This window comes from Pyrus communis, chromosome 15 (assembly GCF_963583255.1).
Source record: "Pyrus communis chromosome 15, drPyrComm1.1, whole genome shotgun sequence".
In the NCBI taxonomy this organism is placed as follows: domain Eukaryota; kingdom Viridiplantae; phylum Streptophyta; class Magnoliopsida; order Rosales; family Rosaceae; genus Pyrus; species Pyrus communis.
The window spans coordinates 4,933,830-4,959,298 of NC_084817.1; the positions used below are offsets into that span (position 1 = coordinate 4,933,830).

At 37.3% G+C, this 25,469-nt stretch overlaps 2 protein-coding genes, 1 long non-coding RNA gene and 1 pseudogene across 9 annotated transcripts in view; 3 read left to right on the forward strand and 1 right to left on the reverse strand.

Annotated features, from left to right (window-relative positions):
* LOC137716768 (probable disease resistance protein At4g27220) lies at positions 1-25,383 on the forward strand. Its single transcript, XM_068456156.1, has 3 exons — positions 1-2,370; positions 2,663-3,178; positions 25,044-25,383. The coding sequence occupies exons 1-3, from the start codon at positions 1-3 to the stop codon at positions 25,053-25,055; spliced, it is 2,898 nt and encodes a 965-aa protein (XP_068312257.1). The 3' UTR covers positions 25,056-25,383.
* Positions 3,340-5,459, reverse strand: LOC137718704 (uncharacterized). 3 transcript variants are annotated; one of them, XR_011065914.1, is made up of 4 exons: positions 5,258-5,459; positions 4,713-5,038; positions 4,392-4,593; positions 3,340-4,302 (listed from the first exon to the last, which is right to left on the reverse strand). It is a non-coding gene; the product is annotated as an uncharacterized lncRNA (long non-coding RNA). The 3 variants fall into 3 exon arrangements; XR_011065913.1 differs by lacking the exon at positions 5,258-5,459 and having other exon boundaries at positions 4,392-4,422; positions 4,544-4,593; positions 4,713-5,215; XR_011065912.1 differs by lacking the exon at positions 5,258-5,459 and having other exon boundaries at positions 4,713-5,216.
* Positions 6,384-15,343, forward strand: LOC137717998 (WD repeat-containing protein ATCSA-1-like; annotated as a pseudogene).
* The window catches only part of LOC137716766 (disease resistance protein At4g27190-like), a 55,799-nt gene continuing 47,790 nt past the window's right edge, over positions 17,461-25,469 (forward strand). Inside the window, exons 1-5 of one of the 5 annotated variants that reach the window (XM_068456153.1) lie at positions 17,461-17,665; positions 18,503-18,645; positions 19,492-19,645; positions 20,133-20,213; positions 21,865-24,858. In XM_068456153.1, the coding sequence (XP_068312254.1) occupies positions 21,867-24,251 (2,385 nt within the window). In that variant the 5' untranslated portion in view covers positions 17,461-17,665; positions 18,503-18,645; positions 19,492-19,645; positions 20,133-20,213; positions 21,865-21,866 and the 3' untranslated portion in view covers positions 24,252-24,858. The other 4 variants (XM_068456152.1, XM_068456150.1, XM_068456154.1 and 1 more) reach the window with 4 other exon arrangements.

A 25,469-nucleotide genomic window follows, 5' to 3' on the forward strand; every position in this document is an offset into this window, starting at 1 on the left:
ATGGAGATTGTTATTCAAATTGTCGGAAAAGTTGTCGAGTATGCAGTTGAACCAGCTATACGCCAACTGGGTTACCTAGCTCACTGCAAAAGAAATCTTGAGAATCTAAAGAATCAAGTGAACGAATTACATGCCGCTAGAGAGCGGCTAGCGCTCGAGATAGTTGGAGCTGAAAACAAAGGTGAAAAAATCCAAACTGACGTCCAGAAGTGGCTGAAAGACGTGGATGATATCACCGAGAAGGCGAACGAATTATGGAAGCCTGATACGCAAGCAAGGATGAGCTGTCTCCGTGGGTTTTGTCCAAACCCAGTGCACCGTTACAAGCTAGGCAGGAGATCAACAAAGCTGGAGCAGGCGGTTGTTGAACTCGAGGGAAAAGGAAATTTTGCTAGCATTTCGTACGAAGTTTATCCACAAGAGGTATCCATGGTTTCTGACAAACATTATGAGGCATTTGATTCGAGGACTTCAACTGTAAAGAAAATCATGGATGAACTGAGAACTCCTAATACGGACCTGATCTTGGTGTATGGTATTGGAGGCGTGGGGAAGACCACACTGGTTGAAGAAGTCCATAGGCAGGCGGTAAAAGAAAAGTTATTTGCTGATGCGGTTATGGTTAGAAGTGGGCAAAATCCGGACCTTGAAGGAATTCAAAAAGAAATTGCCACAAAGTTGGGCATGGAAGTTAAAGAAAGCGAAACTATGTCAGTAAGAGCACCTCGTCTATGTGACAGGGTAAAAGACAAGAAAGTTCTTGTAATTTTAGACAACATTTGGGAAAGCATTGACTTGCAGGCGGTAGGACTTCCTTGTCTGCCGAATTGTAGAATACTTTTGACATCCAGAACTCGAAAACTGCTATCCTCAGAGAAGCGGTTGCAAAAGGACTTTGAGCTTCGAGCTTTAAACGAGAAAGAAGCTTGGCGTTTATTTGAGACGAAAGCAGGTGATGTTGTTAAAAATCCCGACATACGAACTGTGGCAACCGATGTAGCCAAAAAATGCGGAGGTTTGCCACTTTTGGTTGTCACAGTCGCAAGCTCTTTAAGAAATAGAAGTACTTTACCAGTATGGAAGAATGCCTTCAGTCGCCTAAAAGTGTTTGACAATGAAGACCCAGCCGAACAAGAAGCATACTCGGCTTTAGAGTGGAGTTACAATCAATTGGATGATCAAAAGAAGCGACTATTCTTGGTCTGTGGAATTATGGTAAATCGTAGGGTATACGCTAATCTGACAGACTTGTTGAAATATACAATTGGTTTGGGTTTGTTTAAGAACTTCGATTCAGTGGAGGACGCACGATATGCATTGCACGCGTGGATTGAAGAGCTTAAAGATTCTGGTCTGTTACTCGACACCAAAGACAATACATCAATCACAATGCATGATTTGTTACGTGATGTTGCCATCTCGATTGCATCCAAAGGCCACCGTGCCTTACTAAGAGCAGAAGGAGATGTCTTGAAGGAATGGCCAAACAATAAGGATTTTTCTGAAAATTGCACAATGATCTCTTTGTCTTGCAAAAACATCCCTAGGCTTCCCGAAGTTTTGAAATGCCAACAACTGGAGTATTTTTTTTTGCACTTTAATGGTGACTTGCTTGAAATCCCAGGTAACTTCTTTGAGGATACGAAAGAGCTTAAAGTTATGGATTTAACCAGTGCGCGTATTTCGTCGCTGCCTCCATCTCTTCCGCTCCTAGAAAATCTTCGTACATTGTGTTTGGATGGTTGCGTGTTGGGAGACATAACTCTAGTCGGACAGCTATTGCAACTAGAAATTCTCAGCTTTATAAATTCCGAGTTTAAAGAGTTGCCTGAAGAAATAGGGAAATTGACTCGTCTTCGATTGCTGGATTTAAGTTGGTGCTATCAACTCAAAGTGATTTCACCTAATGTTATATCACGTTTGACAAGTCTAGAAGACTTGAGAATGGAATACAGCTTCAACGAATGGGTGCCCGAAGGAGTAACCGGAGAAAGAAGTAATGCTAGCCTTTCAGAACTGAAGGACTTGCCTCGTTTAGCTGCATTAAGCATACATGTTCCAGATGCTGGCAGTATTCCGAGGGACTTGTTCACTGACAAGTTAAAAAGATACCAAATATTAATCGATGCTTCGTGGAAATGGTACGATGTGGATGAAACCCTCAACACATTGAAGCTAAAGCTCCCAACTGGCTGTGAATTGGACCATGGTCTAGAAATGTTGTTGAAGAGATCATGTGAAGATTTGTATTTGGATGGGTCGGAGGGAGCTGATAATGTTGTGTACCACTCAGGTAGTGAAGATTTTCAACAACTCAAGCATCTCCATGTCCAAAACAATGCCCAATATACACATATCATTACTGAGGAGGTATGCCACTAGTGTCATTTTTTCCCATTTATGCCATTAGTACTTGTTTTTTTTATTTTTATTCGAGCGATATAATTTACAAAGAAAAATGATACAACCACCATAGAACTCCTAGATTTTGTGTGGCTAAATTTACATATTTTTGACCATTTGAAGTGATTCGTTTTATCTAGTGCGTATTAAGAAATATTTGTTGGTATAATTTTTTTTTATCTAAAGATACCATTTGACTAAATAATAACAATTAATGTGAATTCTCTTCTCTTAAAAATGGAATGTACAAATACTGCAGGTTGTGTTGCGAAACTTAACAAGCTTGGTGGTGCGCCGTTGTAATAGTTTAACTTTTGTGTTATCATCTTCCATGGCTAGAAAACGTGTATCAATGGAAGAGATAGTGTCAACAAAAGAATATGGTTGTTCTGCATTGAAGGATATAGGGTCATCTGCTATTCCCTTCCAGAATTTAACAACTTTGGAAGTAGTTGGTTGTTGCAACTTGAAATATTTAGCAACATATCCGATAGCCAAAACTTTAAAGCAGCTAAGAACAATGAGGGTTGGGAGATGTGAAAGAATGACAGAAATAGGGGCAACGACATCAAATGGAGATGATGCAGGAAATGATGGTGAGATTTCTTTTTGCCAGTTGGAAAGTTTGAACCTTTTATGTCTACCAAGTCTGCAAGATTTCTTCTCTGGAAATTGCATTGTCAAATTCCCATCCTTGAAAACTGTAAATATATACGAATGCCCTAAGTTGAAGATTAACTGCTTTGAGTGGAAGAGTTCCCCAGAACTACAAGGAGTACAGATAACAGAAGATTCTTGGCGGTGGTGGTGTTGATGCAGATGATGGTGTTGGTGAAGGTTGAAGATGATGACTGTTGATGCAGATGATGGTGTTGGTGAGGGTGACGATGTTAATGATGACAGAAGCTATGATGATTCTAACAAGGAGAGCGAAGGTGATGCAGATGTTGCTGATGGATCGTGGTGGTCGTGGCAAAACTACACTCAATACATATAAAGAATTAGCTTTGCTGCATAGTTAGTTCTCTTGTTAACATGTTTGTTATTTCTGTGTGTAATGGTTTTGGGTTTTAACCAAGACAATCTTCTGCCCATTTTAAATTAAATTTCGAATAATTTAAAATAATTTTTTGCTTGATTTTTAGTTTTCATAAGCTGGTGTACCCGCCCGTTATTGCGGTGTTTGAAATATTGTTGAAGGTGTAGAAAGTTCTGAATATATATATATGTGCCTAATAGTAGCGTGTACATTGACGGCCTCCAAGATCATCTTGAAGCGACATTCTCTCCGCCAATAAATTGATTAGAACTAAAATTGGCAATATAGCGATCAAATGTTAATGATAGAGCAATAATATTTTGAAGATAAAACGATCAAACGTTAACAACACATTAAAAAAATCAGTCATTTGTACCATTGAGATTTGACTTTGAGAAAAGATCCGTTTGACCATTCTTTTTTTAGGTCCAAGTACCATCCGTGTGATCTAAGTAGTGTTGGTTCTTGGTACAACTATTTGGGAATATAGAAACATTTTGTAAAACAAAGAAGGCGTTCAGCAAATACATAAAATTGAGTGAAATCGGAAGTTGAACACGAAGGAAAACATATGAAGAAAAACCCCTAATTAGCAGTGAAATTATTGAAAGCTAAAGGACAAACCAAAATCATCACCTTAACTTTGCTTTCTCCCATTAGAATTTTCTTTGCTTTCTCGCATAACATTCACAATAGTAACACCGCCCGACAGTGTTATGATCACAAAATGATAAACGAACATACTAAACGGAAGTGATGGTTTGAATCAGGAATCAATGCATACCTGACAAGCTGATTTAAAATTGGTTATGCTTTTCCCATGCTCGTAACATTTATCATTTGCAATCGGTAAAATTTTCCTGATAAAGGGAAAGCAAGGAGAGTAAGTTACAAGCAAAGTTGACAGACAAAACAGTTCGATGCACAGAGAGAGAGAGAGAGAACTTACATCAGCTGTGCTCTCAAATACGTATGGTAATCTGCATACGAAGAAGCAGTTCTAAATCATCCATTCAGGCCATTAAAACAGTTATAACATCATCTGCACCGGTGAAGCAAATTCTATGGAACGAAACTTCAAATGAAATGCATATAGATTACCTTAAATTCTGATTCTATGAATTTGCATTTGACTCCAACCAACATGCATGCTTAGAGGATATATACCATCCAGTATAACAGTCAGTAGACGCTCATACCACCACCAGCACATACAAACACAAAAATGCAAACAGAATTTTGATGAGGCTCGGTAATTATGAAATATCACCTGTGTTTCGTTCTCAGCAACATTGTCTTGTGAGGAATAGCAACTTTTATGGTTCCGCTCAAGAATTTTGTTCATACTGATCCAAGCGGGAAAACAGTCAAACATTTTAAAGTTATAAATTAGAGGTAATAGATAAATAAAGATAGAGAAATCCGAGTGCGAGATGATAGATGAAATCAGATTGAATAGATCAACTGGTGTTAAGACTGTTTGGATTTTACCATGCGTACATACATACAAAGAAGTTTTGAAAACCCAAAACAAACCGACAGAACTGAAAATGGCTGATCTAATCAATTTCAGATGTCACAAGAATCCACGGATCACTGCAAAACCAACCCAATAATACAATAACAAAACAAACACAGATCAACAATCCCAAAACTCAAATTCTGACGCAATCAAATTAATCCCCTGCCTAGCCTACTAATTTCTCCAAAATTAAAACCCTAAATAAAAAATGCCCATATCCCCAATTTGTAAATCCCTAATTCAAAAGCCCGATGTAACTCCCTAATTCGTTTTATAAATAAGAAATTGCTTACCTTAATGGCTTGAACGCCGGAGATAGAGCAGAGAGGATTGTGTTCGACGGCACGGCACGGTACGGTGCGCCACGGTTCGTATGGAAACAGCTCGTCGGAATTCGAAGACCCAGACCCTAGCAGCTTAACACTTGAAATTGATTTGTTGGTTTCAAACTCCCAAAAAAATCCCAATTCAACGAAATGGTTGTCCTGGAGACGAAATCTCAAATCCCCATTTTTCTTAGTTCAAAGCTTCAGCTTTCTCTTTAGAATTAGAAATGAATAAAAGTAAAAGATTAATTTGTGGGAAATTAAGAGGCTTGGGTTGTGGGTTTGCAATGATGCACAACTATTGGCTAAAGAATGGATTATTGGTTGTTACAGTGTTGGTGGTTGGAGAAAAAAAAATAGTGGAATGTGGGGTGGGGTGGGGTGGGGTGGGGTGGGGCGGGGTTACCTCTCTGTCTTCGACACCCACATGGTGGTCATGGTAAGGAAGAAGTTCAATGTTGGCAAGGTAGCAGGGAGGAAGAACCGCATTAAAGTCGTTGACTTCGGGGCTTCGTGGGGCTTTAATGTGTTGTTGAACTCGGGGATTGCTGAAGCTCGAGGCTTCGTGGTGGCTGCAGTGTGTTGTCGAGGCTTCGGGGATTGCTGAAGCTCGAGATTTATTGTCAACTATCTATCTTGCAGATTTATTGTCGCAATATAACTACGTAGTCTTCTTTAGTTCAAAACCAAGATATCTCAAAAGTTTACGTAACTAAACAGGTTCACATATTTCATGTGCCATACCTTTATACTTAGCTTCCAGACGACCTTGACACCACTTTCTGCTTCTTACTACACCACGTAACCAAATTACCTCCAACAATCGTAAAATATCTAGATGTAAAGAGTCTGTCAGTAACATTGCTAGCCTAATCTGCATCTGTAAACCTCTCAACTTTTAGATGTTCATGTTTTTTCATAAAGTATTCCTGTACTAGGTGCAGATATGCCAAAATTTACATTACCGGAGCTATGTGATATTCATTGGGCGAGTGCATACTTCAAAGTGTGAGAGAGAAAACGAATTAACAACAAAACAAGTTCCGGTTTGAGAATTCATACTTCAGAGTGTGAGAAAGAAAACACTGCGATACGACACCGTTGCGTTGTGAACCTCTGCTTCGCTTTTGCATTTGGTACAAGAAGAAGATGCTCAGAAAATGTGGTGGGAAATCGGAGACAGGGAAGCGGGCAACCTCCGCCCAAATTTGTTCTCGAATAGAATCAAGTCGACCTGGATCCGAACTCTCCAACTCTCCAATCACAAAGACATCATCTCCCGTCACCGAGGCTCCGTCAACTCTCTCCAGCTCGATTTGACGGAGGGCCCGTACCTGTTATCCGGCGCCTCCGAAGCTTCCACCGCCGTGTTCGATGTCCAGCGCGGGACCGATTATGGAGGCGGAGCTATCACGAGGCACAAGTGCCTCTTTGCGGTGGATAAGCAGCACGAGCGCGGGCATAAGTACGCGGTGTCCTCCGCCGTGTGGTATCCCGTCAACACCGGACTGTTTGTGACGGGTTCGTACGATCATCACATCAATGTTTGGGACACGAATACGACTCAGGTACTGATGGACTTCAAGATGTCGGGAAAGGTGTACCGGACTGCAATGTCGCCGTTGGCAACTTCTGACATGCTCATTGCTGCCGGAACCGAAGATGTTCAAGTCCGCCTCTGTGATATTGCCTCTGGGGCTTTTGCTCACATCTTGTCTGGCCACCGCGGTATGTCCCAAAATTCACAGAATTCGACGTTTGATGCACACCTGATACATAGAAAGTTAGAAAATTTAAGCTTCTTATCATGGTTATGTGAACACATGAAAAAGAAAGAGTGATGAAGAAGGGACGGGTTGTAGAAAATAATGAGAATGGAAGGTTTAAAAGAAAGATGGTAGAGATGGTTCTTTGGGGGAAATTGTACGAGAAAATCAGTGGTGGGTTGAAATAAAAATTATATAAAAATGAGTGTCACAGAAGAATAGAGTGGTTGGATCAACACGAAGAAAACATAAAAGGAGTCTGATTAAGACTCAAATCAACATTCCCTCTCAAGTTAGTACATAAATATCATACATGTCCAACTTGATAATTGAGTCTTAAAAAACCTTACTAGATACTGCATGAGTAAGAATCAGCCAACTGCTCTCCTGAATTCACAAACGGTATAGGCATAATTTTCCTTTCAAGATTTTCCTTAATAAAGTGTCAATCAACCTCCACATGTTTTGTTCAATCATATTCCGAATTGTCAGCTATCTTCCTTGCAAATTTATTGTCATAATATAACTCCGTAGCCTCTTTTGGTTCAAACCAAGACATCTCAAAAGTTAACGTAACCAAAAAAATTCACATACTTCTTGTGCCATACCTCTATACTCAGCTTCCGCAGACGACCTCTGCTTCTTACTACGTCACAGAACCAAATTACCTCCAACAAACGTAAAATACGCAGATGTAGACCGTATGTCAGAAACATTGACAGCCCAATCTGCATCTTTAAATCTCTCAACCTTTAGATGTCCATGTTTTCCATAAAGTATTCCTTTACCGAGTGCAGACTTTAGATATGCCAAAATTCGCATTACCGCAGCTATGTGATCTTCACTGGGCGAGTGCATAAACTAACTTACAACACTCACAGCATATGCAATATTAGGACAAGTATGAGATAAATAAATTGGCCTCCCCACAAGTCTTTGATATCTACCCCTATCAACAGGAACATGATCAACGTAAATACCCAAGTGATGTTTTTCTTCCATAGGAGTAATCACAGGTTTACACTCTAATAAGAGTACTTCTATTGAAATTTATCAAGCGAGATAGACCATTTCTTTCTGCTCAAATGAATAAAAGTTATTGAAGACCCAATATTTTTTTCCATGCCAGTTGTAAAACATCCCCACATTGGCCTGCAATGTTTCAAGATTCATTTCCCAAGCTAGGAAAGTTGAAGTTGCCCAGCAATATAAAGAGTTGGTGTGGCTCTTTTGCAAACTCAAATCGATTAAGTTTTATGGTGCATGCTCTAAAAAGCAAGTAGCTTTCCTTCAAGGTATTGGGCATGTAGATGCCACCTTTCCAAATTTAAGTGCTTTGAGGCCTGAGGAAACGCAGAACTCGATGTGTCAGTGGAAGAAGAATTCCCTACAAGCAAACCCAAATCTAAGGTAATTTGCAATACCATTTGAGAATTTAACAATTTTGGAAGTTGTCGGTTGTAACAGCTTGAAACATGTAAAAGAATTGATGGTTGGGAATTGTAAAAGAATGATACACACGGAAGAAACTACATGTTGTTTGTTTATTTGTAATGGTCTTGATTTTAAATTTTGTAGTCCTCGTTAGCTCATTTTACTTGTCAACTTCACACATACCAATTCTCTCTCTTCAATGACCTCAATCCTTGAGCTCTGACGCAGAGATCCAGAGAAGATCTCGACTCCTCAATTCCTAATGATTTTGGTTTGCCTAGTGGATTCTAGGTTAGGAAATTTCATTCGGTTAGGCTATCATTGGATGTAGAAGAAAGAATAGCAGTAGCTTTTGTTGAACTTCAATCATAAATAAACACGTGTCCAAATAATTAAAACAAAAAATTATAATTAAACACATGTTTATCTATGATTGGAAGTCCAACAAATATCTAATATTATTAAATTTGTCACAATAATCACATTCATCACAATAGCCAATAGGCCTGTCCTATTTAAATATTGAATTCGTCATTCGAGAACGACAGTTGACATCTCTCATTCACAACACGACCCCCACCTTTGAATTTTAGATAGGCTTACGCTGCCGTTTTACTGACGCATCATTTGTCAGCCATTATAAACCGAACCCGCTCAATAATCTGTCCAAGTTTGTCCGATCGACCCAGGACGAAAATCAAAGCGAAGCCCGGAAGAACAGAAAACGGATTCAGTAACAACAAAACCGGTTCCGGTTTGAGAATTCATACTTCAGAGTAGGGCTGGAAAAAAATCCCAAAAATCCCAAACCAAACCGAAAAAATCCCGATCCCAAACCAAAAAAATCCCAAACCAAAATTCCCGAAAATTTCGGTATGTCATCCCGAACCAAACCGAAATTTTCGGTATGGGATTCGGGATTACATCTCCATTTTTTCGGTATTCCCATACCGAATAGAAATAAATATTATATATATATATATTATTTTTTAATTATAAGAGAATTATTTTTTAATTAATGGTATTGGTAGCCACTAGTGTGATTAATCTTTGTCTCAACTAAATAACTAATGTTTGTTTGTTCAATTTGTTTGTTTCTATATTCCAGTTGTCTCAACTAATGTGATTAATCTTTGGATATTAGTTTCCTGCATACCTAGCCACTAGTGTGATTAATCTTTGGATATTAGTTTCCTGCATACCTAACCACTAGTGTGATTAATATGTGGATATTAGTTTCCTGCATACCTAGGCAAATCAAGGAAACAAAGGAGCAAAGACCATTATGCATGCATGAACATATCAGTATACATATATTGTATATATATACACGGACAAGGTGGGTACAGGGCATGCAATTAGTTGAGCTCAAATTTTTTTCTTTTGTTTTCGAGTACACAATATAGTTGTTCTTTCAGACATGGGCGCCGCCAAAATTTTCATTTAATTACAACTATGTGGAGGAGGAATCAAAGTTGGAATGTGGGGTGAGATGGCATTAGCCCAAAAACTTTGTGCACAAATGGGTAGTGGGTAGATTGAAACTTAATTTTAGCCCAAAAACATAATATGTCAAATTTTAGCCCAAAAACATAATATGTCAAATTTTAGTCCAAAAGCCCAAAAACATTTCGGGATTCCCGATTTGTCCCGAAATCCCGAAATTATTTCGGGATTCCCGAAAATTGGGATTCCCGAAAATTTGGTTTGGGATTGGTATTGAATTTGGGATTCCCAAAAATTTCGGTTTGGGAATCGGGACAAGGGTTTCGGTATGGGATCCCATACCGAACCACCCCTACTTCAGAGTGTGAGAGAAAACACTGCGATACAACACGGTTGCGTTGTGAACCTCCGCTTCGCTTTTGCATTTGGCACAAGAAGAAGAAGATGCTCGGAAAATGTGGAGGGCAATCGGTGACAGAGAAGCGGGCAAGCTCTGCCCAAATTCGTTCTCGAATCGAATCAAGTCAACCCGGATCCAAACGCTTGAACTCTCCAATCACAAAGACATCATGTCCCCTCACCGCGGCTCCGTCAACTCTCTCCAGCTCGATTTGACGGAGGGCCGGTACCTGCTACCTGGCACCTCCGATGCTTCCGCCGCCGTGTTCGATGTCCAGCACGGGACCAATTACGGAGGCGGCGAAGCTATCACGAGGCACAGGTGCTTGTTCGCGGTGGATAAGCAGCACGAGCACGACCATAAGTATGTGGTGTCCTCCGCCGTATTAAACATTTGATGCACGTTTGATTCATAGAAAGTTAGAAAAATTAAACTTCTTATCAATTATCATGGTTATGTGAACACAAGAAACATTTTGGATGACAATATTGAGGATATAAGCAGGGATTGTTCTTTGAAATTTAGGGTGGACAATCACGAAAATTCGATTCTTTAAATAATCCAGCCTAGTCGGTTTTTTCAGCATTTTGTAAATTTTTAGCGTTTGGACTTTCTGGTTGAACCTGTACTTTTTAGCTCAAGGCTGGCCTGCCATTTGTGGACGGCAAGAAATTTACCGTACACCGTATTGGCGGAATTCATGGTTAGAACCTTAGGCCGTCTACGATGGAGATGGCTAATTAATGGCCTTATTGGCTATTGGGCTGGCTGCTTCCTGCCCACTATCAACCCGTTTGTTGGGGATCTTTCTCACCTCCAGCTTGCTGACATCAGCAGCAATCGCTAGTTGATGTAAATTTTTCTTTTTAGTCAAAATTTTAAATTTTAAAATTTTTCCTATAAATATTTATGGCATTTCTACACTATTTCTCACATCTTTTTTACCCTTACATACTATCTTACTTTATTTTATTCAAAATTTTCACATTCTTTTCACCTCAAACATTCTTTTCATACCTATTTTAATGTCTAAGTTGTTAACATGCAAGTAATATTAAAATATTTAATAAAATTCTATACCAACATGAAATTTAAACAATATGTAACAATACCAACATGTAACAATACCATTAAGTTAAAGAACAAACTTAAAAATAACAAATTATTGAGGGACTATGTTTAGCCATTTTCGATTGAAGATGGTATATAAATATAGTCTGGCACTGATCATTTAAAAATAATTTTTTGTAGAGCTATAATTCTAGACGGGACTATACTTAGCCATTTCAGTTGGAGATCTCCTTAGGATCGTAAGGTTAGGTTTAAGCTCTAGGTAGATTTATATTCTTCCTTTGGGTTCTCTAGTTTTTGTTTACAAAAGTACCAAGTGTTTTTAGTCTTGTTTCTTGGGTTTAACTTACAACGTAGAATAAAGTTTCGTGCATCTAGAGGGTCCTAAGTGTTATATTTTCATGACTGGAATGGTCTACTTCTAGCGAGTGGGTTTTGCTGACAGGCGGATGTAATGGTGCAATACGTTTTTGGGACGTTGGACGTGCCAGATGTTTTCTTGTTTTGGATCAATCTCAGTCTCAGCTTGGGAAGCGTCCACCCATCCTGGAGCGCTCTGCTACAATTAAGGTTTTTTTCTTTTCTTGGCTGAGCCAAAAATGTTTGTTTTCAAATTACTTATCCCGTTTGTGTACCATCTTTCTAATAAATATGAAACTCATATGTATTGGTGGGCTCTACCAAATGAGTTAATTTGTCACATGACTCGCGCCCCATGTGAAAGAGTGTTCTAATCAATTTAAAAGTATTCTAAAACAACGTCACAATCATGTTAACTTTAGCGATCATCACCACTGGAACCTTAAGAAATTGTCGCGCCAACGTTATTCCATTGTCATGTGAGCCTTAAGGGCTAGTATGGCAGCCTAGACTAGATAAGCCTAGAACAAAGTCTAAGCTCAACCCTATGAAGTCCCACTCCTATCTCTTCATGATCTAGCATTTTCTCTATGATCAAATTAAGCCTAGAAAGATGGTTCCGTTTCTGCAATTCGTTCCTCGTTTTCATTCTGGTTAAATTAGAGTACGTCTCCTGCACACTTGCAGTTTCTTCATTGCAGCAACTTTTTTTTTTTTTCCCTTTCTGGTTAAATTACACATAATATAAGACAATAATAACATTGATTCCCAACACTCATAAGAATTAAGGTACCATCATTTGATTAGTGCCCCATTTCCGTGATTTAAGCTCAAATCATGGAGTTTGTTGCACCTAAAAGAGGGAAAAGGATCCAGCTTGGATCCTTTTTATGGGGATCCTATGGATCTCGCGATCGTGACCGTTTATCGTACATCGTGTGATCAGTTTTTGTTAGGTATTATTTATATTAAATTTTAAATTTTAAATTTTGAAATGATTTATGATAATGTTGTGATAGATTTGCTCCCAAAAAAAGAAAATGGCAAAAATCCTTTTCCTTAAAAGAGGTTCACACTTCCTCAAATATTAAATGTTGTGATAGATTTTCTCCCAAAAAAATACAGAGAATTATCACTTTTTGTTGTTCTTGTGGGGGACTTTTCATGACAATCTTATCTCCAACCCTAATTAACCAAATTACTTACGCCGGTTCCTTTTCCCTAAACGAGGCTCACACTTCCTCAAATGTTAAATGTTGTGATAGATTTTCTCCCAAAAAAATATTGAGAATTATCACTTTTTGTTGTTCTTGTGAGGGACATTTCATGACAATCTTATCTCCAACCCTAATTAACCAAATTACTTACACTTTTTGGGGCTAAACACCTTTTGAATAATCTTTAATATGTGAAGTGTGCCTTTCCTTGTAGCCCACTATGGCAGTGTGGTGTAATGTAATGGGCAGATGGGGGAGTACAAGAAACTCTAACAACCCCACAAATTTTATTTTTCTATTTTATACGAGCAATATTGAGAAAGAGAAAATTAGACTTGAGAATTTGAATACAGAGTAAATACCTTTAACCAACTGAACTATTGTTCTCTTGCATAAACTCCATGACATTTTGTTTTGCTCTTCATTTTGTTTCGTGGGTAAGTGCTCTATGATTTGAATTGTAAATCCAAGTTAAAAAGTCACAACATTAAAGTTGGAACGAAAGATGCGAAATCATAAAAACAATATTTCACATTTGAAAGGTTCTAACTGTTACACCCCACCCTCGATTTTAAAAAAATAGTTTTGGGTTTTTAGTTAAAAATGGTTTTCGGGTCTTAATTGGTGAGCCCAAAAGGCCCACCCCCTGATTTGTGTACCCCGGCCTCTCTCTCTTCTCTCCCAGTTCTCTCTTCTCCCTCACTCTCTCTTCTTTTTCTCTTTTTCCCCGAGCCCCATTTCTGTACTCTCTCATTCTCCCCGTGAACCAACCCATACACCCTCACTTCCACACCACATCAACGAAGACAACACCACCCCACCAGACCACCCCATGTCGATCCCAGCTACTGCCGTCAAGCCAAGAAGCTCCAGCGAGGAACTGTGGCTTTCCCCGGCGAAGACCTTGCCAATTTTAGTGAAGGTAACATTCCAAAACCTTTTAAAACCTATTAAATCGTGTTTTAGAAGTAACTTAGTTTGTCTTTGAAGTGGGTTGGCGTATTTGAACGCAGAAAATGAACTCGGATCACTTCCCTGGATTCCGGCGAGAAACCTGTCACTTTCAAGCCAATTTTCAGCCAAACCATGGCGAGTTGGCCGGCATGCAATATATCACTCTCTTTGTCTCGCTGAGTACTACAACTTTCCTTGTTGTTTCACCCAATTTCGTTGAGTATTGAAAACGTTATATCCATTTGAATCTTACTCAGTTTTCGACGACCTCCACGGCTTTCGAGGCATTTTTCGGACAAACCACGGTGAGTTAGACGTCGTGCGAGGTACCACTCTCTTTATCTCGTCAAGAACTATGATTTCCGTTTTTGAATTACTCGATTTCATTGAATATTGACAAAGTTATAAACGTTTAAAATTTGTTTAAAATTCCGGTCGAAATCCAGCCTTCTTCTTCGCTCGAATCCGACGACCCACAGTCCAGTAAACCTAGGCCCTTTGGGCCATTTAGAACTCGGGCTTTAGGCCCGTTAAACCCAACCCCCTTTTCTTTTTATTTATTTATTTTCCTAAAACCCAAAAGGCCTTGGGCCATCTTGGTTAGGGCCTTAGGCCCGTTCCTTCTAAAACCCAAAACCCAAACCTTTTTTAATTATTAAAGCCCAAAGCCCTTTGAGGCCAAAACCCTAGGCCCAATCCATGTCCCTTTAACCTTCTACCCCAAGCCTTTGGCCCGGCCTACCAAGCCTAGCAGCAAGCCCAGCCCAACCTGGTGGAATATTCTTTAAAATAATCTTATGTTGACTTTTTGGAAATTTAACTAGGACCCTTCCTAGGGTTATTCGACGTCCTGAATCCATTTATGAAGTCTGTTTTCCCAAATTCAATCATTTGAGCATAGTTTTATTAATTGTACCCTTTACGTGCTTAGATGCAATTAATAACGGCGATTCCGTTATTCCTTTTGGCACGGCTTTGCACTATCGGTGTACGGTGAGCGGACTCCTTCTAAAATGCATATTTTACTATTAGAAATGCATACATGAAAAGCATGATTTAATGATTACGTTTTATGAGATAATATGCTTACTTAGGCTATTTTGAATTATTACTATTTTTCTTATAACCCGTGTTCTTTATAGAATATCTGATGAATGGCGATGTAATATTTAGAACATGTTTAGAACACTCTTTTATAGTATAGATGATAGATGACTTTATACTATGAAGTTACTTTTCAAATACATGTATGTTCAATGGTTTTGTACTTACCTAGTGGTCCCTATTCTGCTACGGGGCGAGGGATAGATTCCGTCACAGGCGAGGTTACGGTGTTGGCATAGGGTCTGAAGGTGATTTTCCTCTGGCAATTGGCATAAAGATGGGTAGCTGGCACAGGGCCTGAAGGTGATTTTCCTCTGGTAATTGGCACAGGGATGGGGAGTTGACATGGGGTTTGGAGTGAGATTAGACATTCACTAGCAATTACGATATATACGAGATATATTTTGAGACATTGCACAACATGCTAGGTTTCGGAAAACCTATTTTTATCATGATATATGTGTTTTCATAAAAACTGGGGGTTAATATGTTGATAACTGTTTTATTATATCTATATCAACTTGGTCCACTCATGTTTGTTTTGCGCCCCCTTCAGGACTAGAATCGAGGCATACAATCCTGGTATCAAGGCACTTCCACAGCGGCATGTTCGAATCCTCTTGGTGTAAGACTCATTTTTTCATTCATTCAATTTTTATATAAATTCTTTTAGTGTTCTAGATTAGATGTGTGCTCTAAACACATTCCTGAAATGCATATTCATTATATTTTAAATTTATAAGTCTTATTTATTTCTTGTTCTCATCATTTACATTCAATAAATGGCTTTCGTCACCCTCAAGTGTCGGTCAGCACGTACCTATCCTGGTATTCGAAAAATATCGGAATCAGGGACGTGTCGCTAACAATCTTTGTAGATATAGTAACACTATAGTCCGACAATATTCCTCTATATTAATTAAAAAAGCCCTCTGGTTTCTATCACCCATCCAATCCATCTGACTCATCATCGCACCCATCCCACTAACTCACCATAAAAAAAAAAGAAAAAAAAAAAAAAGGCCCTCAAAACATCACAAGAATTTAAAAAGCCCTCTGGTCTCTATCACCCATCCAATCCATCTGACTCATCATCACACTCATCATCACACTCATCATCACACTCATCCCACTAACTCACCATTGCAACCCTCCCACTAACTCATCATTGTCCCTTTAGTGAAAAAGTTACATATTTGATCAAAATCCGTAAAACGTTATGTCCATGTATATTTATCGGTTATTCCAAACCAAACTAAATTTGGTTCTTTCAAAATTTTTGCGGGTTCAACTAAAACTTAGCGTGCCAGAGTGCACATATAAGTAAACTACAAGAAAGACTCTGAAAAGAAGACATATACATATAAATATGAAATATAGTAAGTGATTATAGCAACTTGAATCATTCCTATATATACATAGATGGCTTCCTAAAATGTCACAAAAATTTGAGTTTCTATGGCTACATTGGAACCGATCGTTCCTTTTTCGGAATACCCATTTAGAACCCTGAGAAGTTGACCAAAGTTTTAGGTCTAGGCATATAATTGCAGTTTCTTAATTTTGGAAAGTAATTTTTTTTTTTTTACTGTTGAATATATTATATTCGATCTTATCCGTTAAATTTGATGTTTTTATAAATTTAAAATTTAAAATAAGGACTGTTGGATCAATAACAATGCAGATAAATGCGGCTCGATCAAAAAGTAATAAAATGAATTGGGTTGAAGAAACAGTGTAATAAAATAAAAAGAAAAGAAAATAGTGTAATAAAATAATATTTAATTTGATATACCGGTTGGAAAGCAAAATTTTGAAAGATGTCAAAATACCATATAGGCCGTCAAATTTAAATTTTATGTTTAAAATTTGACTTCTCATTTGGAGATGTTCTAAGAGCATCTTTAAAGAAGATGTCAAAACTACACCATAAGGATATAATAGACATCCGCTATCAAATCCATTTAATATTTTTTTAATAAAATTCATGAAAATATAATAAATGTGGTTGTGTATTTTAAGAATTTGATTGGTTACCTATAAATGGACCTCACAAAAATGCAATTGGAATTGCACATGGATGGCCGACAATGTCTTCCGATCAAAATAATGCAATCGGAATTGCACATGGATGGCCGACAATGTCTTCCGATCAAAATAATGCAATCGGAATTGCACATGGATGGCCGACAACCCATCAAGCAGGGCCCCACTTCCCTCATCCTGTGCCCTTTTCCTTCCCTTCTGGCGAGTTTCCTTCCTTTGAATGGGTCGATAATGCATGTCAATCATGCGCGTTTCCATACCCTTTTTTACAGTTTCCACGCGTCCATCACCTATTTCCTTTTTTTTCGTTGTTGTACCGAAACTGCCCTCCAGCTGGATCTCCGGAATTGGGTTAATGGTTCTCTGTCCCACGCCTCACTTAATCTCTCGTTACTCTCTCTCATCCCTCACAACTCTCTGCCTCTCCTCCCATTTGTCCCCCCTCTGCAATTCTCCCTTCTCCCTCTCGGCAAAACCTACCGTATCACCTCCAAACACCACCCAAACTCACCCAAAAATCAACGGGGTCAAGGCGGTGGAGAAGTGGGTTAATGGTTCTGTGTTCTTCTTGATAATTGTATGTGTTTATGCCCTCATGATATTATGAGATGTCATGGGATTGTTTGTGATCGGTTTAAATACATCGCAATAAGGATAATAGTTCATATTTTTTATGAATGCTTAAAATTCTTTCAAATTTTCTATAATTTCTCAACTTTTTCAATTCTTTAAAATCAATTTCTCAATTTGTAATTGAATACACTTAGAAAGTAAAAATTTTATTAAAATCCTAATTGGATGCAATCGGATTTTAAGAATTTTATTAACCTATCATAAAATCATGATCGAATATGTTGAATTTTATACAATTACTTTAAATTTTAATTGAACACCCTTAAATTACATATTTGATTGTGCTCTAATCAAGATAATCTAATGTGAAGAATGAAGCAAAATCCGTTGAAAAAAATGTTCTCAAATTCGATTTTTTCCTCAATGGTTTCAATTAATTAATATTTTCCGTTAATAGTTACCAATCTATTTGTCCTGAGATATTTCAACTTTTCTGATACAGATTTACCAATATAATTTTATCAACTTTTTTATAATTCTTAACTCACTTGATGATTAAGTTGTTTAGAAGTGTTTTCACCATGTTTTTATAAAAAAAAATTTCAAATTTTAAATTTTAATTCATCTAATCTGACGACGGAAAAATTATAAAGATATTTGAGAAGTAAAAGAATTTTCATGTTAAGTATATGATTGTGTTGTTCCACCATGATTAGTTTTATTAAATAAGATATATATTTAATCTGCTTTAATTTGTATTTAATAGTAATAATTGTTTTGATAAATGTGAATATATTGTCTGCATGCTTAATAACAAATTATTTGCATTTTTTGGTGCCAGCTATTCTCAACTCCATTGGTAGTGACACACAAGAACCCTGAAGCAAATTATTCCCTCCATAGTGCTCAAGTCGATGACAGCTGGCATGCTAATGCTATTTCCCAACAAAACATTATTTAAACTATTTTTTTAAGATAAACAAGGTGATTGTTAGTGTTGTAGTGTAACACCAATTTGGGAATTTCATTTTTTTTCTCCTTCTTTGATTTTATTTTTTCATTCATCATTCCTTTCATCAGATATGCTTTTCAGCGTTATTACAGGATTCAGTTTTTTTGGAATTCATGGATAATTTTTATTTATTTTTAAAAGGACCTATTTTGAAGGTTGGAAAGATTTACTGAGACATTTCAGTTTCTTCCTAGCCACAGTTAAGCAACACAGTCAAACAGACTCACTAGCTATATTTCTGCAATATATTTCACACTTTTTAGTTTTCTTAGCTCAGTGAATATGTTATTTACTGCATTCTTTGCCTTTTTTTCTTTTGAAAAAAATTGTTTTCTTATGAATTAATAATAAATAAAAATCTGAGAACACAATTTTTGGAAAGAACAGTGTAAGTATACAACCGATATTATTAATTGTATGTAAAAATTGATTAAAAAAACTATGAATGTATCAATACATTATATGAGTCACCAACTTTTACCAAATCAATAACTTACAACTAAGAATGTGAGTAAATTTTGGTATAAGTGTTATACAAGTGTTGTTTTATAAAAATTGTACGCAAGTCTATTCTGCTCAAGATTATAACATGAAAAACACATTTGTGGAGTTTGTTTTGTTTAAATTTGGGAGTTTTGTGATTTTGAGATTTATAAATATCATAATTTTAATATGTGAATTTTTTAATTCAGATTATTTTATACATTCTGATGAGAGAGTGAGTTGAAATAGTGATTTGTTTTTTTTCATTGTATATAGGCAGAAGTTGGTTCATGGTTGAATTAACAGTTATATATTTTCCAATTCCATGTTTGTAGATAATAACGATGCACTTGCACTTATACAACGTTCTCTATCTAGCTAAGAATGTTGGTAGTGGTGAAGTCCTGCTGAATTGCTAAAAAAAGGTCCTCTCCAATTGGTTTGAACTAAACTCCAGTCCCAAAACAAAACCAAAAAAAAAACCACTAGGTAACCACACTATCCTTATTTTCTTTGTAGTATAATTATGTTGTCATATAAAATTGCTTCATGTGTTTCAATATTTTTCTTTCCTTGCCTAGGGTGCTTCCTTAACAATCAACAAATACTGGACAAAAGTTTTTAGCGTTGAAGCAAATTTTTTTTGCTTGTTTTGGCATACTCTTTGTATCTTCGAAATACGACCTCTCTTACAATTTTTAATCCTGTAGCAACGCGTGGGCAAAACTTTTTAATCCATCCTAAGTACCAGTTTTACATACGGTTTAGGGTCGGTTTGATAATCACTTCATTTAGCTTTAGGATATACATGTTAAATTAGAAGAAGAAGATAAAACTTAATGCTTTTAGATTTCTTAGTTCCTTTTGCTTTTAGACAGTAAATTGCAATTTTATCCAGAAGAACTTTGCAAGAAAAAAAAAAGAAATTATTACGTTCACTCTCTTCTTACTTTATTAGCTTATTCTCAATTTACAGAACAACCGATTTGTATTGATGCTCCAAGGAACGTATATATTGAAGAGCAACTCACTTCATCCATAACCAACAGAGATAAGGGTACGTTCTTTAATTATAACCATATTTGATTTGAGTTTTGCATCTTGGATCTCATGTATGGTAATTTGGTGGTTGTCTTCATATTTGATTTGATTTAGGGGCTTTTCACATGTAATTAGGCCCTTAATAATAGAGAAAAATGCTCCGGATTCAATAGTTTGTAGAATCGATTTACTTTATAACAATAAAGAAATTTTACAAATAAGAATAAATTGAAGCATGACAAGTCGATAGATAAGGGCGTCGGAATCGGGATGTGGGCGAGTGTAGATTATAATTTAGGGTTTAGGACTCGGCCTTTGGACGGAGTCCTAAACTCATTATCGCTTAACCCTAGGTCATAAAAATTAACCCTATGCTTTTTATAAATAAAAAAAAAAAAAAAAAAAAAAAAAACAAACAACAACAACAACAATCGTGAGTTTTTTTGGTAAACAGTGGGGCATTTGGTTTGCTTCTAAATCTGGTGCCATGCAGGCTTGTACTTTTTAGTCAATGTATTGATTATTTATCGTGTTTATGTTAAATCTGCAATAGTTCAGTGTACATACGTGATATAATCTTGAAAAAGAATGAAGAAAATCATAGAAATATAGAGATGAAATGCTTGAGCTAATAGTAGCAGCTCAGCATCCTTCATGCATTCATATCTCTTCTCCTTCACTACCAAACAAAGACAATTACTCTGAGCCCTTCAGTCTAAAAAACTAATTTGGTGCATACACTTGTCTACTGAAACCAAGTCCACACCTAGTTCACCAACAACAAAGTAACACTAGCAGCTACATAACACTAGTCTTACGGAATTCAAGCAATCAACCACAAACAAATTTCTTGTGTTCCAAGTTGTAGGATCAAAACCAAATCTCATTTAGCTCCCCGTTCATTGGTTGTTTTTAGCTTTCAGGGAATTATTTAAATAATGGAATATAAAATTGACTTTTTGTCAAGCCCTGCTTTAATTGAAATCCAAATAATAGGGAGAAAAGTGGAGGGTGTTGTAAAATTTTAGATATAATTATATGTATTATTATTGTGGCTATTTGATGATGAAGATGTTTCTTGGTTGGTTGGAATTGAAGCAAGGCCATTAGACATATAACCTTTCAAAGGAATTTGGAATTGGGTTATTTATCTTTCATAAAATGATGTATGTCGATTGGAAGTTTTTAAACAAATAAATGTGTTCTTTTTACAAATCTGAAAACACAAATGGAAAATCAATTTAAACAAACTGACATGACCTTATAAGAACGGTAAGCGTTCTTACCGGTTGTCCATCAGATTTCTTAGAATCCGACATGATTATTCAAGAAAATGTGAGAGAGTACTATGATGTCTATACAAGTATAGGTACAAATGTATCCCACACTAGTTTCGGTATGAATGTATCCCACACAATGTAATAAATATTCGAAATTACAATTAAATGCCAAGAAACTAGAGTTAGTTTCTAATTTTAGACAATGTTTTATTCAAAAAGTAATCTTTTTCCAGAAGTGGAATAGAATTTTCTGTTTTTCATAATACACTTTGAAATGTAATGTGTTTATTTATAAGTTGTTGAAGGATCATAACTCATAAGTCAATTAGAAAAGAAAAGTATTTCTTGAGATCCCTTTCTTCTAATTTAATTTGTATTCATCAGCAGGCATGGAGATTGTCAGTCTAATTGTCGGAATAGTTGACAAGTATGCAGTTGAACCAGCTAGACGCCAAGTGGGTTACCTAACTCACTGCAAAAGCAAACTTGAGAAACTACAGACTCAAGTGAACGAATTAAGTGACGCTAGAGAGGGGCTAGCGCTCGAGGTTGTTCGAGCTGAAGAAAAAGGTGAAAAAATCCGAACTGAAGTCCAGAAATGGCAGAAAGACGCGGATGTGATCACCGAGAAGGCGAACGAATTACGGAAGCCTGATATGCAAGCAAAGATGAGCTGTCTCCGTGGGGTTTGTCCAAACCCAGTGCACCGTTACAAGCTAGGCAGGAGATCAACAAAGTTGGAGCAGGTGGTTGTTAACCTCTACGCAAAAAAAGATTTCGCTAGCATTTCATACAATGTCCGCCCACAAGATGTATCCGTGGTATCTGACAACCATTATGAGGCATTTGATTCGAGGAATTTAACTATCAAGAAGATCATGGATGAACTGAGAATTCCTAATACCGACCTGATTTTGGTGTATGGTATTGGAGGCGTGGGGAAGACCACACTGGTTGAACAAGTCCTTAGGCAAGCTGTAAAAGAAAAGTTATTTGCTGATGCGGTTATGGTAAGAAGTGTGCAAAATCCGGACCTTGAAGGAATTCAAAAAGAAATTGCCAGAAAGTTGGGTATGGAAGTTCAAGAAAGCGAAACTCTGTCAGTAAGAGCACCTCATCTAAGTGACAGGGTAAAAGACAAGAAAGTTCTTGTAATTTTAGACAACATTTGGGAAAGCATTGACTTGGAGGCGGTAGGACTTCCTTTTCTGCCGAATTGTAGAATACTTTTGACATCCAGAACTCGAAAACTGCTATCCTCAGACAAGCGGTTCCAAAAATACTTTGAGCTTCAAGTTTTAAACCAGAATGAAGCTTGGCGTCTATTTGAGACGAAAGCAGGTGATGTTGTTAAAAATCCCGACATTCGAACTGTGGCAACCGATGTCGCCAAAAAATGCGGAGGTTTGCCACTTTTGGTTGTCACAGTCGCAAGCTCTTTAAGAAATAGAAATACTTTACCACTATGGAAGAATGCCTTCAGTCGCCTAAAAGTGTTTGACAACGAAGACCCAGCCGAACAAGAAGCATACTCGACTTTAGAGTGGAGTTACAATCAATTGGATGATCCAAAGCTGAAGCGACTATTCTTGATCTGTGGAATTATGGTAAATCGTACGGTATACGCTCATCTGACAGACTTGTTGAAATATACAATTGGTTTGGGTTTGTTTAAGAACTTCGATTCAGTGGAGGACGCACAATATGCATTGTACGCGTGGATTGAAGAGCTTAAAGATTCTGGTCTGTTACTCGACACCGAGGACAATACATCAATCACAATGCATGATTTGTTACGTGATGTTGCCATCTCGATTGCATCCAAAGGCCACCGTGCCTTACTAAGAGCACAACAAGATGTCTTGAAGGAATGGCCAAACAATAAGGATTTTTCTGAAAATTGCACAATGATCTCTTTGTCTTGCAAAAACATCCCTAGGCTTCCTGAAGTTTTGAAATGCCAACAACTGGAGTATTTTTTTTTGCACTTTAATGGTGACTTGCTTGAAATCCCAGGTAACTTCTTTGAGGAGATGAAAGAGCTTAAAGTTATGGATTTAACCGATGCGCGTATTTCGTCGCTGCCTCCATCTCTTCTGCTCCTAGAAAATCTTCGAACATTGTGTTTGGATGATTGCGTGTTGGGAGACATAACTCTAGTCGGACAACTATTGCAACTAGAAATTCTCAGCTTTATACAATCGAAGTTTGAAGAGTTGCCTGAAGAAATAGGGAAATTGACTCGTCTTCGACTGCTGGATTTAAGCTGGTGCTCTAAACTCAAAGTGATTTCACCTAATGTTATATCACGTTTGACAAGTCTAGAAGACTTGAGAATGAAAGACAGCTTCAACGGATGGGTGCCCGAAGGAGTAACCGGAGAAAGAAGTAATGCTAGCCTTTCAGAACTGAAGGACTTGCCTCGTTTAGCTACATTAAGCATACATGTTCCACATGCTGGCAGTATTCCGAGGGACTTGTTCACTGACAAGTTAAAAAGATACCAAATATTAATCGGTGCTTCGTGGGTATGGTACGATGCGAATGAAACCCTCAACACATTGAAGCTAAAGCTCCCAACTGGCTATGAATTGGACAATGGTCTAGAAATGTTGTTGAAGAGATCATGTGAAAATTTGTATTTGGATGGGTCGGAGGGAGCTGATAATGTTGTGTACCACTTAGGTAGTGAAGATTTTCAACAACTCAAGCATCTCCATGTCCAAAACAATGCCCAATACACACATATCATTACTGAGGAGGTATGCCACTAGTGTCATTCTTTCCCATTTATGCCATTAGTACTTGTTTTTTTATTTTTATTTGAGCGATATAATTTACAAAGAAAAATGATACAACCACCATAAAACTCCTAGATTTTGTGTGGCTAAATTTACATATATTTGATCATTTGAAGTGATTCGTTTTATCTAGTGCGTATTAAGAAATATTTGTTGGTATAATGTTTTTTATCTAAAGATACCATTTGACTAAATAATAACAATTAATGTGAATTCCCTTCTCTTAAAAATGGAATGTACAAATACTGCAGGTTGTGTCGCAAAACTTAACAAGCTTGGTGGTGCGTGATTGTAATAGTTTAACTTTTGTGTTATCATCTTCCATGGCTAGAAATCGTGTATCAATGGAAGAGATAGTGTCAACAAAAGAATATGGTGGTTCTACATTGAAGGATATAGGGTCATCTGCTATTCCCTTCCAGAATTTAACAACTTTGGAAGTAGTTGGTTGTTGCAACTTGAAATATTTAGCAACATATACGATAGCCAAAACTTTAAAGCGGCTAAGAACAATGAGGGTTGGGAGATGTGAAAGAATGACAGAAATAGGGGCAACGACATCAGATGGAGATGATGCAGGAAATGATGGTGAGATTTCTTTTTGCCAGTTGCAACGTTTGAGCCTTGGATCTCTACCAAGTATGCAAGATTTCTTCTCTGGAAATTGCATTGTCAAATTTCCATCCTTGAAAAGTGCAAATATATACGAATGCCCTAAGTTGAAGATTAACAACTTTGAGTGGAAGAGCTCCCCAGAACTACAAGGAGTGCAGATAACAGAAGATAATTTGAGGTGGTGGTGAGGATGAAGATGATGACTGTTGATGCAGATGATGGTGTTGGTGAGGGTGACGATGTTAATGATGACGGAAGCTATGATGATTCTAACAAAGAGAGCGAAGGTGATGCAGATGTTGCTGATGGATCGTGGTGGTCGTGGCAAAACTACATTCAATACATATAAAGAATTAGCTTTGCTGCATAGTTAGTTGTCTTGTTAACATGTTTGTTATTTCTGTGTGTAATGGTTTTGGGTTTTAACCAAGACAATCTTCTGCCCATTATAAATTAAATTTCGAATAATTTAAAATAATTTTTTGCTTGATTTTTAGTTTTCATAAGCTGGTGTACCCGCCCGTTCTTGCGGTGTTTGAAATATTGTTGAAGATAAAACGATCAAACGTTAACATC